Source organism: Ahaetulla prasina, chromosome 4 (assembly GCF_028640845.1).
Source record: "Ahaetulla prasina isolate Xishuangbanna chromosome 4, ASM2864084v1, whole genome shotgun sequence".
Classification (NCBI taxonomy): Eukaryota; Metazoa; Chordata; class Lepidosauria; order Squamata; family Colubridae; genus Ahaetulla; species Ahaetulla prasina.
Window position 1 is genome coordinate 141,333,927 of NC_080542.1, and position 20,755 is coordinate 141,354,681.

At 41.3% G+C, this 20,755-nt stretch overlaps 2 protein-coding genes across 5 annotated transcripts in view; one reads left to right on the top strand and one right to left on the bottom strand.

Moving 5' to 3' along the window:
* LOC131198743 (uncharacterized protein K02A2.6-like) overlaps positions 1–6,623 on the bottom strand; it is a 78,912-nt gene extending 72,289 nt beyond the window's left edge. Inside the window, exon 1 of the mRNA XM_058183752.1 lies at positions 6,388–6,623. The gene's annotated coding sequence lies outside the window, so the exon portion shown is untranslated. The remainder of the gene's footprint in view (positions 1–6,387) is intronic.
* PRKAG2 (protein kinase AMP-activated non-catalytic subunit gamma 2) overlaps positions 1–20,755 on the top strand; it is a 285,727-nt gene that overhangs the window by 106,560 nt on the left and 158,412 nt on the right. For 3 of the 4 annotated variants that reach the window (XM_058183747.1, XM_058183748.1, XM_058183746.1), the window contains exon 3: positions 2,575–2,857. In XM_058183747.1, the coding sequence (XP_058039730.1) occupies positions 2,575–2,857 (283 nt within the window). Of the gene's footprint in view, positions 1–2,574; positions 2,929–20,755 lie in introns of those variants that run through there. The other variant, XM_058183751.1, reaches the window with a different exon arrangement.

Below are 20,755 nucleotides of genomic sequence, written 5' to 3' on the forward strand. Positions count from 1 at the left end.
GGAGCATGCACAACTTCTGGAGACAAGCTGTTCCACTAATCAAAGTGTACTTACTATCAGGAAATTTCTCCTTAGTTCTAAGTTGGATCTCTCTTTGATAAGTTTCCACTTGCTAGTTCTTGTCTTGTCCTCAGGTACACCCCCTCATCATTATGACAGCCTTTCAAATATATGTTATCTATGTTATCTATAAATAAATTGCACAGAGTTCAATTATCTGGGAAGCATCATTCTTTGCTCACCCTATATGGTTGGACAACTTGCTTTAGATCCTGCCAATTAAGTGATGTCATCTAGAGAGACCTAGGAAGGGGCCTGCCCACTGGAGCAGCATCTGGAATCAGTTTTGGGGCTGGGCAGCCTAGAACAGGGGTCTCCAACCTTGGCAACTTTAAGACTTGTGGACTTCAACTCCCAGAGCAAAGCAAAGCTGGCTGAGGAACTCTGGGAGTTGAAGTCCACAAGTTTTAAAGTTGCCAAGGTTGGAGACCCCTGACCAAAAAGATAGAGGGAGGGAGGGAGGGAGGGAGGGAGGGAGGGGTGATTGATCTGATCTCTGTCCGTGATCTTGAAGTGGGTAATTAAGGTATGTCTGTTCTGTTTGATTGAAAGGAATTCAGATGGCAGCATCCATGAGGTTGATAAAAAGAGCAAGATGGTAGATGTTTTGTTTGTTTTAATAAATTATTCAAAAATTGCTCTTGCTGCATGTCCTGTAAAGAAATATGCTTGGATGCCCTCAATGAATTCATCCTAGATGACAAATCTTTAGGTAATGGTGCTCCGGGCTTATTTTAAAGCCTTTGAAACTCAGTCAAATGGGCAGGTTTCCAACCTTTAAGACCCACCAATCCATCTATCCTTATGTGTGAAAAAAAACCAAACCTAAATCAAGTCCTGCCTTAGATCTCAAATAAATTTTACTTGAGACTTACCTCAGATTTTCTTTCTGAGAACTTAGAAGGTGGATGTTGCATGGGATTTTTCTCTCCTAAATACTGCATAAAAAAACAAAATATACTCTACCTGGGAAATCTTAGAAGGTGGCTTTTCTTTTCTTCCACAATCCTTCCATTTTATTTTAAATGGTTTTTGTCTACCTCTCAACCATCAGCATTTCTTGTATTTAATCAGGGATTAAATTCCATCTTGTACTGGTGCTGAGACTTATTTTTGACGTCTCAAATTCATCTGTTTTATTTAAATTGTTTGTATCTGCTTATATATGCTCATTTCACAACAGTAGTTCTAGGTGGCGAACAAAATTAAAATAACATTACACATTTAAACCGTGATAGGCATCTTAACTATTTAAACCACTTTACGTCAGGTTGGCTTCTTTTTGATGTTGCTAGATGGATGAGAAATTATTGCCCCTGAGTTAGAAACAATCTCTGACTAGATTATATATCCCTCATCAGCAGAGCTACAGCTGTTTTGGAAATAAAATTCGTCATCCTTGAAGGTCAGGCCACAGAGATTGAAAAGACCCAACTCGCTTAAAGAGAAGCTGGAGAGAAGGAGGATGGAATGACTGGCCAGAGTTAAGATGTTGGATTAAGACCAAGGAGGCCCAGATTTAAATCCATCTCTAGACAAGGAAGGTTATTGCATTGGTTGAGGACAGGGGCGAAATCCAGCCAGTTCTATCTGGCTCTGGTGAACAGATAGCAGCGGCTGCGGGAGGCTCCGCCCACCGTGGACGTCCAATATTTGAGGGGATTCTCCGAAGCACCACAGGGCAGGACAAGAAGTAATGGGTGGAAGTTTGTTAAGGAGAGATCCAGCCTAGAGTTCAGGAGAAATTTCCTGACATTGAGAACAGTTATCAATAGAATAATTTTCCTTTCAGAGTTGTGGGTCCTCCGTTACTGGATGTTTTCAAAAAATAGATTGGACAACCTTTTGACCGGGATAGTATAAGGTCTCCTGCCTTGAGCAGGAGATTGGACTAGAAGACTTAAAACAGGGGTAGTCAAGCTTTTTATACCTACTGCCCACTTTTGTATTTCTGTTAGTAGTAAAATTTTCTAACCGCCCACTGGTTCCACGGTAGTGCGCCGTGTATCATCGTCTGCACATGCCTCTCGCGCATCATGGATTGGGTTTGGGGGGGCCACCAGCTACCAGCTCTGCTTGTCTGTTACAGCTGGGTGGTGTGGGGGGAGATGCGCGAGCTATTCTGGGACGAGGCTCTTTTGTTTGCGGTCGCACTAAACCTTTAGTTTCATTTATGTAATGTGAACTAAACTTATGTGCGGGTGATACAAATAGTATATTTTCAGAAATTTAAATTGTCACGGGGAATTTTATGAAAACCTAATGAAAATGTTTTTAAATAATGCTATGAATTTTTTTTAAAAAGTCAATTAAATTAAAAAAAAGGAAAGTGTTTTCAGTATCAGAGAAAACCCCTACCACCCACCATGAAAGTGGGAATGCCAACTAGTGGGCAGTAGGGACCAGGTTGACTACCACTGACCTAAAAGGTCCTTCTAGCCCTATGATTCTGTATTCTATGATTCTATGAATTCCCATTATTTCAACTCAACACTTTTTTCCCCCCCTTTGCAGACGGAAGACAGCTACAATTCAGGGAGCCCCTCCAAAGGAATCTTCTCAAAGGGGTTCCAGAACCGACCTTCCAGTCCGTCTTCTGCTCCTGTCAAGTCTAAACATAGTCCAGGCTCACCCAAAACGGTGTTTCCCTTCCCGTACCAGGAATCACCACCTCGCTCCCCTCGACGCATGAGCTTCAGTGGGATTTTTAGGTCGTCTTCAAAAGACTCTTCCTCCTCTGGCTCTAATCCTTCCACCTCCCCTGGAGGAATCAAGTTCTTCTCCAGATCAAGGAAAAGTAAGGCATTGATCCTATTTTTCCCGTAAGAGCCTTGCTCTGGTTCCTTTGCCTGCTGTATGAAAATAGAGGTAGGAGGAAAACAGATGTGCAATAGTTTGTATTCTGAATTTGAGCCTCTTGATTTAATGGGTGGGATCCAGGGGTGGGATCTACTTACCTTTATTACTGGTTCGCAGTGGGATTGCGCACGCGCGCTTGCTTCTGTGTGGAAGCTTCCTGATGACATCGGGGTCGGTGGGTAGAGCCTATTTTTATTTATTTATTCATTTATTTATTTTGTCACAACAATATATATATGTATCATACAGAAAAGATTATATAATGTATAAACATATATAAGAGTAAATATTAGGAGGAATAAGCATATATGTATATATATATATATAAGAAGGAGAAAAAGAAAAAAAATAGGACAGGAATGGTAGGCACGTTTGTGTGCTCTTATGCACGCTCCTTATGGTCCTCTTAGGAATGGGGTGAAGTTAATAGTAGAAAGTTATTGGTTAAAACTTTTGGGATTATGGGAAGAGACCACAGAGTCAGGTAAAGTATTCCAAGCACTGATGATTCTGTTACAGAAGTCGTATTTTCTGCAATCTAGATTAAAGCCTACCCCCAGTTTTATTACCAGTTCGCAAGAACCCGTCTGAACTGAGGGCAACCCACCACTGGTAGGATCCTGCTCTTGTCATCAGTAGAAATGTACATTTTGTGTCCGTGTTCAAAATGGTTGAGGTGGACCAGCATCACTCTGCTGCGACTGGGGACAACCTGTGCAAGAAACTGTGCAGACCCTTGCAAACAATCCTGGGACTTTGCTCATCAATTTCTATTCGTTCCTTCCTCCTTCTCCCCTTTTCTGTACGGAGGCACAAACAATCAGGACCATACATTAAAGTGTGGTTCAGTAGATTTGTTCCTCAAATCTATAAGGTAAATCCAGTCTATACACAAAGCTCAAGTCCACTAAAGTTCAGTACTAAATTGGCTCCAAATAAGGGCTAGTGGAATTTAAGAGGGGTTGAAATTGGATCATTGTGGGGGATGTAATAATTCTAAACTGATGATATGTTTAACCCCACCACCACCACCAAGCACTGCCTGTTGTTCTCCTATATCTTGCAATTTTATCAACAAGTATGTATAAAATCTGAGGTGATATTGAATTTGGGAACTTTCTGGCCTATTGAATCCCCCTTTTTAATCAATTTTTATTGATTTTTTTCTTCAAACACACCCGCCCACATACTTTATGAACAGAGTATTGGCCATATCATATCTTATACAACAACATATCCAAATACATTTTACTTAGTTTCTGCCAAAATGTTCTTTTTCCATATTTTTAATCATATCTTAATGTTTCTATGCTTGTTTATATAAACCACATCTTCTTTTGCCCTCTAGTTCTAATTTTTCCATTTTTACTGATATATTCTCTTTTATTATTTTTAGATAATTCAGTTTTTATCCTGATATATTCAAACATGTTTGGTGTTGCCTTTCTTCCATTTCGTCTTTTTTGTTTTACAGCAATCTTTCTTCTCTTTCTCTTTCCTCTCCCTCCCTTCTTTTATCCTTCCTACTTTCTTCCATCCTCTCCTACTCCTTCTCTCCTTCTCCTTTCTTTCTCCCAGTCCTCCTTTCTTCCTCCCTATTTAACCTTCTCTCCTATTCTTATTTCCCCTTCCTTTCTTCCTCTCCTCTCCTCTTCCCTTTCTTCTTTTTCTGTCTCTTCTTCTCCCTTTCTTCCGTCTCTCTACTCCTTCTTATCTCTCTCTATTGCTGTATTCATTTTCAATTCAGTATTTTTCACTATGGTGTCCAGACAACCCCTGGTTTTACCCTCCATTTATTAAGAGTATTTCTCAGAATTCCCCTCATATAGTTTTAATTATTAACAATGTATTTCAACTTATTCCATTTTTACTTTACAACCTTTTAGTTAATTCAACCTTCCACTTCTTATTTTCTTTAAATTCTTATTCCCAGTTCAATAATTATTTTTCTCTTTCATTAGCATACATCATTTACTAACATTTCAATTTTGTTCAATTTTATATCTCACTTTCAATTATTTTCACCTATAAACCATTCTAACTTCACATTTCATCTGCTGGTCTATTTTTCTTAAACAGTATACTTCTTCCTTTTTTACTTCTTGCATATTTCATTTCATCCTTACTTATATCATTTGCTAACTTTTCAATTTTATATCTTAATTTCAGTTAATTTCTTCGTTCTTTTCAATATTTAAAACATATTTCTTTACCATCCACTATTGTTCTCTCCAATCCATACATCCTCAGACAACAAAACATATAACCCATTTTATCTTTCACATTTCATCTACTTCTCCATTTTACATTAAACAGTATATTTCTTCTTTTTTGCTTCTTACATACACTTCATTTCATCCTTGCTTACTTCCCTTTTACAATAATCTATATCAGTGGTAGTCAACCTGGTCCCTACCGTCCACTGGTAGGTGTTCCAGCTTTCATGGTGGGCGGCAGAGGTTTTGTCCGATACTGAAGCACTTTCCTTTTTTTTAATTTGACTTTTTAAAAAAATTTCATAGCATTATTTAAAAACATTTTCATTAGGTTTTCATAAAATTCCCCGTGACAGTTTAAATTTCTGAAATATACTATTTGTATCGCCCGTGGATAAGTTTAGTTCACATTACATAAGTGAAACTAAATGGCACTATAGTGCAATCGCAAACAAAAGAGCTTCATCCCAGAATAGCTCTCCCCCCACATCACCCAGCTGTAACAGACAAGCAGAGCTGCTAGCCGGCGCCCCCACCCCCAAATCCAATCCACGATGCGTGAGAGCATAATATATCTATATATTTCTTCTAATTTATTTCTTACACACAGTTTCTACTACTAATATCCGTCCCTTAAATCAACCTATTGATGTTTTAATTTCCTTTCTGCTATCCATTTTTCTTCCCCTTTTAACTATTTTCTTTCGGTCTCTCCAAAATTCCATTTCTTAATGATTCTTAATGATTTCCTCCTTTTCTTCCATTCCCTTATCCTCTTCTTTTTTTTTTCTTGTATCTTCCTTTCTGCCTCCTTTCTCTAATTTTTACTGTTTTAATTTTCCCCCTCAATCTTTCCCTATTTCCTTCCCCCTCTTCTTTTTTTTTGAGAGATACTTCCCCCTATCAATTTTTATTCTGTCACTGTCAATCCCTGTGTTATCATCTACATATGATTTTAACTTCAATTATTTCCTTTTCAACATTGTATTCTTGCTCCTCTTGCTTCTCATATTTTCTTTTTCCTTTTTTTTACATTCTAACCAGTCCTCTGCTTCTTTATTTCCCTTAAACGCTTCTTGCACTATCTGTCTGTTATTAAACACAGCTGCTTGCAATTACTGCAGGCTCGAGTCCCACCAGGCCCAAGGTTGACTCAGCCTTCCATCCTTTATAAGGTAGGTAAAATGAGGACCCAGATTGTTGGGGGGGCAATAAGTTGACTTTGTATATAAATATACAAATAGAATGAGACTATTGCCTTACACAATGTAAGCCGCCCTGAGTCTTCAGAGAAGGGTGGGATATAAATGTAAATAAATAAATAAATTAAAAGTGTGGAGACCCTTCATAAGTCATTTTTTTCACTGTCGCTGTAACTTCAAATGGTTGCTAAATGAATGGTTATAAGTGAAGGACTACCTGTGTTTAGGGAACAGTGCATCTGCCATAGGACATGTTATCTTCAGTGGCCCAGTGCTGACCCCAAACCTGCAGTGATGTATTAGAGAACCCAGCATTGGCTAGTTGTATATCCAAGGTGTTTTTTTCCTTCTCTGTTGTTTATGTTCTTCATTGTAAATACTTGCTGCCTACTTTGCCCTCCAACTTTGAGTTTGATATTCATTCACTTGACATTTCCAAACTAAAAGCATTTGGAATCTACTACTGATAAGAGCAAAACAGAGGAGGAAGGTGATGGCTTGTGCAAGGCTTGTGAGTCCATTGAACTGTAGTGTGGCAGGGCACGTTAGCAGAAAAGAGTTGTGGTTCTCATAGTGTCTTATGTGTTACTTCTACACTTCTAGCTATTCTGGGTTACACCTCCAAAACAGGGGCGGGTTTCAAAACTCGTCGCTACCAGTTCGCTCGGGGCCTCGCGTGTGACGCTTCTGCGCATGCACAGAAGCGTCCAGGTGGGTGGGTGGAGCCTTCCGCCGCTGCCACTACCAGTTTGCCTGATCTGGTGCGAACCAGTAGCAACCCACCACTACTCCAAAAAAATCCCAGGATAAATTTTGCTGGATTAGGTTGGTCTTTAATCAGATGCATGTTGGCTTCCTTTCCTGGTTATTCAAAGAGAAAGGTTGCTGGATTAGGGAGGACTTTAATCTTTAAACATGAGCTTCAGTTAGAACTAACCAGCTTTTCTAAATCTGATTCCTTAAAAATATATTTGTTTATTTGAAAAAAAAAAGTCGAATGGCCAGCCACTTTAAACAACTCTGAGTGACTACAATAGCTTTACTGCATATCCAGAGATATACAGATTGAGAGAACCTTAAGCGGTTTAAATAATTACCGTGTGTGACTTAATCAGAAAACTATTTTGCATGATCAAATCTGGAATGGAAGGAAGATGCAAATGAGAGAATAATTCCTATCAGAAAACCAGAAAGCTTGAATGACTCAGCAGTGAGCAGCGGCAGCCAAAAAAGCCAACGCATCCTAAATTGCATTAACAGAGGGATACAATCAAGATCGAGGGAGGTACCAATATCATTCCTTAAAGCCTTAGTAAGACCACACCTAGAGTACTGCATCCAGTTTTGGTCACCAAACTATAAAAAACATGTTGAGACTCTAGAAAAAGTGCAGAGAAGAGCAACCAGGATGATTAGGGGACTGGAGGCTAAAACATGAAGAACGGTTGCAGGAACTGGGCATGGCTAGTCTAATGGAAAGAAGGACCAGGGGAGACATGATAGCAGTCTTCTAATATTTGAGGGGCTGTCACAGAGAGGAGGGGGTCAAGCTCTTTTCAAAAGCACCTGAAGGCCAGACAAGGAATAATGGATGGAAACTGACCAAGGAGAGATTCAACCTAGAAATGAGGATCGACTTTCTGAGAGTGAGAACAGTCAACCCATGGAACAGAAGTTGCCTTCGGAAGTTGTGGGAGCTTCATCACTGGAGGCTTTCAAGAAAAGATTGGACTGCCATTTGTCAAAAATGGTGTAGGGTCTCCTGTTTGAGCAGGGAGGTTAAACTAGATGACCTATAAGGTCCCTTCCAACTCTGTTAATCTGTTACCTGTTACCCTAGAAAACAGTTCCCATCAAGTGTATCTTTACATTTATTTATAGAGCTTCTGATTAATCACCATGCCAGATATAAAGTACTTAAGAGAACAAATGTAAGAATAGTAAGAAGAGCAGAATAAATTCTGCAGTATTAATTTATTTGGATTGTACCTAGGTGCAGTATAATAAGGGCACCTGGAGGATGATAGCGACCCAGTACCAAATTCTCTCTCCCAAGATTGAGGGAGAGAGAGAGAAAAACCATCTTCTCCCATCTCTTTTTTTTTGTGTACAAGTTTTTATTGATTTTTTGTTTCCCCCCCCCCTCCACATAAACACAATTCATAAACAATCTTATCTTATACAGTTCAAACTATTCAAATATATTTTTCTTAATTACAATTTTTGGCAAAATATAATTTTCCCCCTAACTTTTTATTCCTTTCCCAATATTTCTTTGCTTATTTTATCAAATTACATCTTTTTTCGCCCTTCATTTTCTAACTTCTCCATTTTTATTCATATTCATTCCCTTTCATTCCTTTTCTTTTTTTTACTATTTCAATTTTTATTCTTTGAATATTTTCGGGGTTGTCATTTCTCCATTTCTTTCACAGCAACCTTTTCTTACGCGCCTTTCCTTTGCTCCTTTCTTCATTCCTACTTTCTTCTCCCCTCCTCTCCTATTCCTTCCCTACTCCCCTTTCCCTTCTCCTCCTCCACCCTACTTCCTCCCGCTAACCTTCTCTCCTACATTTATCTCCCTCACCTTACCTCCCCTCCTCTTCCCTTTCTTCTTTCTCTCTCCGTCTTTCTCCCTTCCACCTCTCTCCTTATCTCTATCTCTTGCTGTATCTATTTTCAATTTCTCTAATATCCAGACATCCCCAGTTCTCTTAATTATTACATATATTTTTCCAACCTCCTCTCCTATATTTTAAACCTTAACATTATCTTCATCTTATTCCATTTATATCATATACTCAGTTAATATAACTTTCCATCTCTTATTATCTTAACATTTCTATTCAAAATTCAATACTTACTATTTTCTTCCAACAATATACATCATTTACTAACATTTCAATTTTATCCCATTTTGCATCTTAAAATTCAATTATCTTCATTAATAAACCATACCATTCCAAATTTCCTTTGCTGGACTTTTGATCATCCCTCATTTCATGCATTAACCCACCCACCCACCCACCCACACAAAAGAAAGATTAGGAAGCAAATCTATCACTACTTTAATTTCTTTTCTTTTGTCTATTTTTCTCCTACCTCTAACCATTTTCTTTCAGTCTCTCCCAGACCCCTTCTCTATTTTCTCTATTTTCCTCCCTTTCTTCCCTTCTTTCATTTTCTTCTTTCTCCCCTTCTTTTTCCTTCTTTCCCACTTTTCTCTAGTTGTCACTCTTTTGATGTCCCCCCTCAATTTTTCTCTATTTCTGCCTCTTCTCTTTCGTCTTTCACTGCTAAACCCAGTGTAATCATCTATTTTTCTCACTATCTTTTTCATTTTTTTAATTGTCCTTCTCAATCCCTTCTTTTTCACCCCCTCCCCCTCTTTTTAAAAATTTCTTTCCTTCTCTTCATTTTTACTTTTCCACTATCAATCCCAGTATTATCATCTGTATTCTCCTCACTGATTTCTTTTCCAGCCATAATTCTCACAGACTCTCGGATCATCAAAAGCATTTCCCACAATTCCTCCCAATTTTCCATATTTCCAATACAAGGAGAAAGACTTTTTAAATCAATTTATAATCAAATTTTAACTTCATATATTTCTTTTCTTCTTTTCTTCTTTATTTCGTCTTTATTTCTGGAAGAGTCCACCCAGTATGTCTTTAAAATATTCCAATAAGTATTCATCTGTTCTGCTCCCCCTCCTTCTTTTGCAAGTTCACAGCAGATGTCCATACAATGCTTTTTTCCCACGCTGGTCTAGACGCTCTGATACTTTCTTTCCTCCAGCAGATAGTTCTTTCCTGTTCACAAATATTTCAGCTACAAAGTATCCATTATTAGTCCACCAAATTTATCATTTCCTGACTTAAGTTTTTGTTAGTAAACGATATTTTTTTTCCAGTTTTTTATTCCTTTTAATATTTAGTCTCTTCCACAGTCAAATTAAAATTCAGATGAAAAGTTTTTCTGGGGCTTTAATTTCCAAGTTCCATTTATTTTCCCTTCTATTTGTACTTCCGCATGCCAATTTAGCCGCTGATTCAAAATAAAAACTTTTTTCAAGCCTTAGTGATTTTCCTTCTTACCTATATAATGGCAAATCATTTTCCCGGTAAGAATCCTCCGTTCGGTCACCTCTCCTGCTCCAATCTTTTAGCATGGTTGCCCCCTGCTAGTGACAGCTCAATGGCTGCCTTTCCATGCCGCTGGGTCGGAGGCTGGTGTTGGCACTTCAGGGAATTTGCCACTTCCCTGTTTGCGCCAATCTGTGCCTCCTTTCTTCGCTGTCTCTACAGGACAGCTATGATCCCAAAAAGGGATTCCCAAAACGGCAGGAATATCGGCAATCCTCAGGATCCTCAAGGAGCCCCCAGAATCGCCATCCCGCAACAATGCTGGCCACGCCCCTTCCATCCTCTCTCAATTTCATGGTGCTATCATTACAACCTTACACTACATGGATGATGTTAAGTAATTTGGTAATGAAATATCTGCAAGAAAATGGGTTTGGGCTTGGAAAGTTAGAGTTTAAAATCTGCGAAGCCACTAATTCTTTATTTTTATTTTATTTATTTATTTATTTATTTATTTTGTCACAACATCATATCAAAAGATTTTATAGTATATAAACATATATATGAGTAAATATTGGGAGGTATAAGCATCTATATATATATAGGAAGAAGAAAAGAAAAACAATAGGACAGGAACGGTGGGCACGTTTGTGCGCTTATGCACGCCCCTTATGGTCCTCTTAGGAATGGGGTGAGGTCAATAGTAGAAAGTTTTTGGTTAAAGCTTTTAGGATTATGAGAAGAGACCACAGAGTCAGGTAAAGTATTCCAAGCACTGATGATTCTGTTACAGAAGTCATATTTTCTGCAATCTAGATTAAAGCGGTTAACATTAAGTTTAAATTCCTAGTGGTGACTTTCAGCTTCCAACCAGTATAGAATTATAAACATATTCCATAGATTATAGTAAGCAAGATAGCTCAAGAGAAGTCATAAAGTGACTTCTTCTATATCTTCTGAATGACAGACAATTCTCCAAACAGAAGTTTAATATGCTCTGCTCTTCAGATTTACACCTTAAGATGGTGCTGTTTCTTTCATGTTCCTGTTTTCTGTTGATCAGGTTCAGGCTTCTAAACTACTGCGGTTATGGCCGACTCCTACAGGACATTCAAAACTTCTGTCTCCTTGGCATTTGATACAGAAGTCAGAGGTCTTAGGTGATCTCCGGTTGTTCTCTTGCAAACATTTCATTACCCAAATTACGTAACTTTATCAGTGCTAGTCCTAAGCACTGAAGACATTTCATTACCCAAACTAGGTAAACACCATCTAGTGCTAGTCCTAAACTCAGAGAACACTAAGGTTCCCTCATTTCATCCCTGAGCTAAAAATGTTAACCCAAAGGTGCTTTTTAAAAAGGCAACTGGACTTTGTTCTACCTTAGGAAAAACAAAGTTCAGGTGCCTTTTGAAAAATCACCTTTAGGACAACCACGACCATAGACATATAAATTGTCCTTTAACGATTCAGAAGTCATGTTGATGCTTCAATCCCTGTTCAAGAATCTTTGTAAAGGTTCTCTAATAGGAACACAGAACCGCATTCCACTAAGTAAAATTAATATCTACGGGGAAAGATTGAAGATTAGTTTATCCATGTGTTTGTTTATTACCCAGATGCTTCTCGTGGATAAATAGGAGAAATCAGTTGGCTTTTGGAAAGAGTAGAGGAAGGTTTCAAATGGAACCAAGTGGGTGTATATGCTTTCAATTATTTGTTTCGTCAATTTAGGAGAGTTTTTCCCAAACACGATACCTTGCAGACATTCTGGGGCTGTGAAAAATCGAGAATACATAGCCAGCCAGGCCAGTCATTGAGTTAGATTATCATTGTGTGTGAATATTTGTGAAGATCAAAAGACTGCAAAATTCAGCCTGTTATCAAAGCATTTTTTAAAGACTCTGGATTTCTTCCAACAAAACCCAATTCTTTCCCATTTAATAAAATTAATGTTTTCCACTTTATTTGGCTATGATAAAATGACATAGTAAGCTTCTCTTCCCTAGGGACCAAGGAAACAAAAGTATGATTTTAAACATGTTTAGATTAATTTTGGAGTTTTTCTAGGCTCGTTCAGGCATTTCAGATAATAACATTTGATTATAAAATATTTTAAAAATCCATTATTTAAAGAGCAAAATAGCACTGAGAGCGGGAGGCTTATTCCTGATGAAATCTATAAGTAGCAAGATGGTCTACACCAGTGGTGAGTTTCAAATTTTTTAACTACCGGTTCTGTAGGTGTGGCTTGGTGGGCGTGGCTTGGTGGGCGTGGCAGGGGAAGGATACTGTAAAATCTCCATTTCCTCCCAATCAGCTAGGAGTTGGGAGGCAGAGAATAGATGGGGCGGGGCCAGTCAGAATTTTTACTACAGGTTCTCTGAACTACTCAAAATTTCTGCTACCAGTTCCCCAGAACTGGTCAGAACCTGCTGAAACCCACCTCTGGTCCACACAGTCTCTGAATCAACTCCCTTTTAAAAATATTTATAACTTTTATTACATATCAATGTATTATTGAATGAAACATGATGGCAAGACCTTGAACTTATCCAACAGAAAATACAAGCAAAAAGAAACAAAGTAGTCAAAAGGGGAGAACTTGGAATTTAAATAGCACTTTCAAATTTAACATAACATAATAACAGAGTTGGAAGGGACCTTGGAGGTCTTCTAGTCCAACCCCCTGCCCAGGCAGGAAACCCTACATCATTTCAGACAAATGGCTATCCAACATTTTCTTAAAAATTTCCACTGTTGGAGCATTCACAATTTCTGCAGGCAAGTCGTTCCACTTATTGATTGTTCTAACTGTCAGGAAATTTCTCCTTAGTTCTGAGTTACTTCTCTCCTTGATTAGTTTCCACCCATTGCTTCTTGTTCTACCCTCAGGTGCTTTAGAGAATAGTTTGACTCCCTCTTCTTTGGGGCAGCCCCTGAGATATTGGAACACTGCTATCATGTCTCCCCTAGTCCTTCTTTTCATTAAACTAGGCATACCGAGTTCCTGCAATTGTTCTTCATATGTTTTAGCCTCCAGTCCCCTAATCATCTTTGTTGCTCTTCTCTGCACTCTTTCTAGAGTCTCAACATCTTTTTTACATCGTGGCGACCAAAACTGAATGTAGTATTCCAAGTGTGGCCTTACCAAGGCATTATAAAGTGGTATTAACACTTCATGTGATCTTGATTCTATTCCTCTGTTTATGCAGCCCAGAACTGTTGTGGCTTTTTTGGCAGCTGCTGCACACTGCTGGCTCATATCTATATGGTTATTCACTAGGACTCCACGATCCCGCTCACAGTTACTCCTATTGAGCAAGGTACCGCATATATGGTACCTGTGCATTTTGTTTTTTTGGCCTAAATGTAGAACCTTACTTTTTTCACTGTTGAATTTCATTTTGTTAGATAGCACCCAATGTTCAAGTCTGTCAAGATCCTTCTGTATCTTGAGCCTATTTTCTGGAGTGTTGGCTATTCCTGCCAGCTTGGTGTCATCTGCAAATTTGATGAGTTCCCCATCTATCCCCTTGTCCAAGTCATTGATGAAGATGTTGAAGAGTACTGGGCCTAAAACCGAGCCTTGGGGTACTCCACTGCATACTTCCCTCCATGTGGATGTAGTTCCGTTGAGGACTACACATTGAGTGTGGTTGGTCAGCCAGTTACGAATCCATCTGGTGGTGGTGCTGTCTAACCCACATTTTTCTTCTTTATCTAGTAATAGGTTATGGTCTACTTTATCAAATGCTTTACTGAAGTCCAAGTAAATTATATCGACAGCATTCCTCTGGTCCACTAATTTTGTCATTTTGTCAAAGAATGCAATGAGATTAGTCTGGCATGATCTGTTTTTGACAAACCCATGTTGGCTTTTGGTTATTACTTTGCTTCTAGGTGTTCAATGATTCATTGCTTGATTATTTTTTCCAGAATCTTCCCTGGTATTGAGGTCAGGCTGATGGGTCTGTAGTTTCCTGGATCTGCTTTTTTTCCTTTTTTGAAGATGGGAACTACATCAGCTTGATTTTTATCCCTTCAGATATTTCATTTTCTTTCAAAAGTTAAGCCTGACCGTGTTTTATAATGCTAGCAGTGGCAATGACGGTTAATAAAATTCAAAGATAAATGCCAAATCATGCTGAAATACAATAGCATGTGATCAGAAATAGGAATATCCTGGGTAATAGCATTTCACCCATTGCAGGAAGCCAAAATGAAAATGGCTTTGTGGGATGTGTCAATCTGTCTGTTAAGTTCGGGCAATGAAGAGGCAGGAGACGATACAAGTGACAACAGCTCTTTAGTTTATTGTGATCCCAGCAAAAGCCAACAGGCAAAAACCCCTCTTTAAATAGTAATTTGGCTGAGGCATCAGCCAATCAGCAACGTGCATTTTCCCGCTCAAATTTCCCTCCTAAAATTCAAATACATTACACTCCTCCCCTCCCAGAATACATTGTACCATATTTACATAGTTTTTTTGCATAATATTTGCATGTTATTTCTCCACGTAGACACGCAGGTAGACAGGGCGTCTCCTAACTCTTTCTGACCTGCGCAATTCATTCCCTGGGAGTGAGTCGAGCTGGTCGGAGGGACTGTTTGTTCCTCCCAGCTCCTCCTCTGGGCCCTCCAGCCTTGGATTATATGCAAAGTCGTCCCTGCTGTCCTCTGAAGGAACCGGTTGGCGTCGCTGGACTTCTTCAGCCTCAGCTAAGTCCTCCGACTGCCTTGGGGTTGAGCTAGCTGTTGGTTCAAATATTTGGTAGTCAGGGTCTGGCTGTTTGGTTTCTGGATCATTTTGTATTCTTTTTCGTAATCGATCTATGTGGCGTCTCCACACTCGGCCATCCCCCATGTCCACTAAGTATGACTTTGGGCCCGTCACTCCTACAATTGTTCCCCTAAACCACGCTGGGCCCTCACTATAGTTATGTGCCCATACCGGGTCACCTGTTGCCATTGTTCTGGTTTTTCCCTTTGTGCTTTGGTACCCATCAGGGGAGTATGTAGGGTTTACCCGATCTAGGGGGCACCGGAGTCTTCTTCCCATTAATAACTCCGATGGGCTGCGGCCGGTGGTCACACAGGGCGTTCTATGTTGGACTGCCCGGAAGGTATCAATTTTGGATTGCCAATCTCCTGGGCTAATTCTAGATAGCGCTTCCTTGGCACTGCATACTTCCCTCCATGTGGATGTAGTTCCGTTGAGGACTACACATTGAGTGTGGTTGGTCAGCCAGTTACGAATCCATCTGGTGGTGGTGCTGTCTAACCCACATTTTTCTTCTTTATCTAGTAATAGGTTATGGTCTACTTTATCAAATGCTTTACTGAAGTCCAAGTAAATTATATCGACAGCATTCCTCTGGTCCACTAATTTTGTCATTTTGTCAAAGAATGCAATGAGATTAGTCTGGCATGATCTGTTTTTGACAAACCCATGTTGGCTTTTGGTTATTACTTTGCTTCTAGGTGTTCAATGATTCATTGCTTGATTATTTTTTCCAGAATCTTCCCTGGTATTGAGGTCAGGCTGATGGGTCTGTAGTTTCCTGGATCTGCTTTTTTTCCTTTTTTGAAGATGGGAACTACATCAGCTTGATTTTTATCCCTTCAGATATTTCATTTTCTTTCAAAAGTTAAGCCTGACCGTGTTTTATAATGCTAGCAGTGGCAATGACGGTTAATAAAATTCAAAGATAAATGCCAAATCATGCTGAAATACAATAGCATGTGATCAGAAATAGGAATATCCTGGGTAATAGCATTTCACCCATTGCAGGAAGCCAAAATGAAAATGGCTTTGTGGGATGTGTCAATCTGTCTGTTAAGTTCGGGCAATGAAGAGGCAGGAGACGATACAAGTGACAACAGCTCTTTAGTTTATTGTGATCCCAGCAAAAGCCAACAGGCAAAAACCCCTCTTTAAATAGTAATTTGGCTGAGGCATCAGCCAATCAGCAACGTGCATTTTCCCGCTCAAATTTCCCTCCTAAAATTCAAATACATTACACTCCTCCCCTCCCAGAATACATTGTACCATATTTACATAGTTTTTTTGCATAATATTTGCATGTTATTTCTCCACGTAGACACGCAGGTAGACAGGGCGTCTCCTAACTCTTTCTGACCTGCGCAGTTCATTCCCTGGGAGTGAGTTGAGCTGGTCGGAGGGACTGTTTGTTTCTCCCAGCTCCTCCTCTGGGCCCTCCGGCCCTGGATTATTTGCAGAGTCGTCCCTGCTGTCCTCTGGAGGAACCGGTTGGTGTCGCTGGACTTCTTCAGACTCAGCTAAGTCCTCCGATCGCCTCGGGGTTGAGCTAGCTATTGGTTCCTGTATTTGGTAGTCAGAGTCTGGCTGTTTGGTTTCTGGATCGTTTTGTATTCTTTTTCGTAACTGATCTATGTGGCATCTCCACACTCTGCCATCCCCCATGTCCACTAAGTATGACTTTGGGCCTGTCACTCCTACAATTGTTCCCCTTAGCCACGCTGGGCCCTCACTATAGTTATGTGCCCATACCAGGTCACCTGTTGTCATTGTTCTGGTTTTTCCGTTTGTGCTTTGGTACCCCTCAGGGGAGTATATTGGGTTTAACCGATCTAGGGGGCACCGGAGTCTTCTACCCATTAATAACTCCGATGGGCTGCGGCCGGTGGTCACACAGGGAGTTCTATGTTGGACTGCCAGGAAGGTATCAATTTTGGATTGCCAATCTCCTGGGCTAATTCTAGATAGCGCTTCCTTGGCACTGCATACGAAACGTTCTGCAAGTCCGTTCGTCGCCGGGTGGAAAGGTGCCGAGAGGACATGTCAGATGCCCTCTCCTGCCAAGTACCCTTCAAACTGGGTGGCCGTGAATTGTGGGCCGTTATCGGACACTAGAGTGTCGGGCAACCTGTGTGTCACAAAAAGATGCCTCAAGACTGTGATTATGCTTCCGCTGTTGTGGTTTTCATGAGTAAAATTTCTAACCACTTCGAGTAGGTATCTACCACAATTAAGAAGGTCTGCCCATGGAACGGCCCGGCAAAATCTATGTGGATCCTGGACCAAGGACCCTGGGGTTTCTCCCATTCCCTGATGGGGGCTGTTGGCGGTAGTGGCCTTGATTCCTGACAAGCGTGGCATTTCCCTACCCGGTCGCTAATATCTTTATCCATTTGTGGCCACCACACATAACTTCTCGCTAGGCTTTTCGTCCTCACAATCCCTGGGTGGCCCACATGCAATAGCTCCAACACATGCCCTCGTAATTTCTCCGGAATAACCACTCTATCCCCCCATAACAGACAACCCCCTTGTACCGACCGTTCCGAACGCTTCTTTGTAAACTCTTTGAAATGATCCCCAGGTGCAGCGGGCCATCCGCTCTGCACCCAGCTGATTACAGTTCTCACAATAATATCTTTGTAAGATGCCCTAGTCACTTCCGTGGATGTGACTGGGCCAGAGTCCAAAGAGTCAATTAACAAGACAGGCGTCCCTGGGGTCGGGTCTTCAATAGTCTCTGGCAACGGGCATCTACTTAAAGCATCCGCATGTCCCAAATCTTTGCCCGGTCGGTGAGACAGTTTGTATGAATATGCTGCCAGGAAAATAGTCCAACGGGTCAGCCTGGGTGATAATGCAACCGGTGTTGGAGGATCCCCCGCCAAGAGTCCCAATAAAGGTCTGTGGTCTGTGACTATTTCAAATTGCTGCCCAAACAGGTACTCGTGGAATTTTTTAACCCCAGAGACTATAGCCAGGGCTTCCCGGTCTAGTTGTGGGAAAAATATGCGATAGGGGCTTCTGAACCGTTCGATAACTTGTGGCTGAGGACAGCCCCTACCCCGTAGGGTGATGCATCACAAACTAGTACTAGTGGCAACATCCCATTGTACTGAATTAAAAGGCTATCGCTGGACAAAAGATTCTTAATGCCTTCAAACGCCTTAGCCTCAACCCTGCCCCAAGTCCAAACAGCTTTTTTCGCTAGCAGTTTATGTAGCGATTCGACTACCGTTGCCTTATTTTTTAAAAATACCGCATAGAAGTTTACAAGCCCCCAAAATGCTTGTAATTCTGTTTTGTTTTTGGGGTTGGAGCCTTTCTAATGGCTCGCACTTTGCTCTCAGTTGGGTGGATGCCTTCCTTATCTATCCGGTAACCCAAGAATTCTACAGATTCAACTCCTATCTGGCATTTGTTGAGTTTAACCTTAAGCCCCGCAGACCTGAAAATGCCCAAAACCTTCCGCAATTTGACCCCTAATTCTTCCAAGTTTTCTGCTGATACCAGTACATCGTCGAAATATGGAACTACTCCCGGTAGACCTTGTAGGAGCCGTTCCATTAGGTTTTGGAATAACCCGGGAGCTACACTAACTCCAAACTGAAGTCGAGTGCATTTAAAAGCACCCTGATGTGTGACAATCGTCTGTGCTTCGGCCGTTTCATTGTCAACTGGTAGTTGTTGGTATGCTTGAGCCAGGTCTAGTTTGGCAAAAACCTGTCCCTGTCCTAACGAGTGCAACAAATGTTGCACTACGGGAACGGGGTAAGCACTCTTCTGCAATGCCCTGTTAAGCGTTGCCTTATAGTCAGCACAAATCCGGACTGATCCGTCCGGTTTGACTGGTGTCACTATTGGTGTCTCCCATTCTGCATGGTCGACGGGGACTAGTATTCCCTGGTTTACTAGTTTTTCTAATTCCCTGTCTATCTTGGGTTTGAGAGCGAACAGAACTCTCCTAGCTTTTAATCTAATGGGAGCTACTTGGGGGTCTAAACTGAATGATATGGGGGTCCCCACGTACTTGCCCAGGCTGTCTTGAAAAATGTCCTCGAATTCCTTCAACAATTCGTCCTTCTGGTTGACTCCATTGCTGTGGATCCCGGTTATACCCATTCCTAGGGCTCGAAACCAGTCCAGTCCCAGTAAGCTGGGCAGGTTTCCGTCAATGATGGTGATCGGCAGGGTTTTCTTGAATTGTCCATATCTTACTCAGACCGTTGTGGCTCCTTTAACAGGGATCCGGTTTCCCTGGTAGTCTTGCACTCTCAGCTTTTGGGGTTGCAGCTGTCGTTTCACGACTTCTGGCAGGTCCCAGAACATAATCGTGATTGATGAGCCGGTATCCGCCTCCATTTTACACTGCACTCCTTCGATGTAGGTCTTAGTGAATATTTTCTTTTCTAGTCGTGTCGATGCGTGGCCCACTCGCACAGTGGTGTGATTCGACTTCGCGCCTTTTTTGAACTGGCCAATCCCTGGCCGCTTCGCTGAACCGGCGCCCTGTTGATTGGCCGGTTTGAATTTTTGGCGGGAAGGTTGGGAGGCTCGATAGGCCTGAACTATGTGTCCTTTCTTTTCACACGGCCGACAAATTGCATCTTTGAACCTGCAATTCTGTCATTGGTGTTGGCCTCCGCAACTCACGCACTCGTCCCGTCACCTCTCTCCAGCCTCTCGGTGTGGAAAACCTCTTCCTCTTCTTCATCGTCCGATTCGGCCTGGATTTCTTCGCTGTGGACTGGTGTTGCTTTCGCCACGGCATTCAGCATGTTCGGCTTTTGTAAGGTTTCCGCCACTTTGGTGGACATCTCGTGTGCCCTGGCCTCATCCAGGGCTATCGCCAGGGTTAGGTTGCTTTTCGACAGCAGCCGCCTCTGTAGTCGGATGTCCCTGACCCCACAAATGAGTTGTTCTAATAAAGTGTCCTCCAAGTCTCTATACTCACAGTGGTTTGTGGCTTTCCTTAATGCGGCCATGTACACACTTATCGATTCGCCCTCTCGCTGAACTCTTTGCCTCAACTCAAACCATTGTTCAAACTTCAATGGCGCTGGTGCGTAGTGTGCTCGTAGCGTCGTCTGTAGCGTTTGCCATGGCACCGACTGTACAGGCATTGCTCCCGACAGCGATTTGGCAGTATCGAAGACTTCTGGCCCACAGTGGCTCAGGAAGTAAGTGCGCTTCCGATTATCCGATACTCCTTGCAGTTCGTTAGGTTCGAGGAAACACTCGAAACGAGCCATGTACGACCCCCATTTCTCCTTGGCTGGGTCCAATGGCGCTGGCGGCGTATAGCTAGACATCGCTATGTATCCGCTCTTGATATTGGCTGGGATTGAAACTAATTTGCTCCTTCAGCTCTTTTCCTGTCTCACTGCCTTCAATATCCCACCTTCGTCGCCAATGTTAAGTTCGGGCAATGAAGAGGCAGAAGACGATACAAGTGACAACAGCTCTTTAGTTTATTGTGATCCCAGCAAAAGCCAACAGGCAAAAAACCCTCTTTAAATAGTAATTTGGCTGAGGCATCAGCCAATCAGC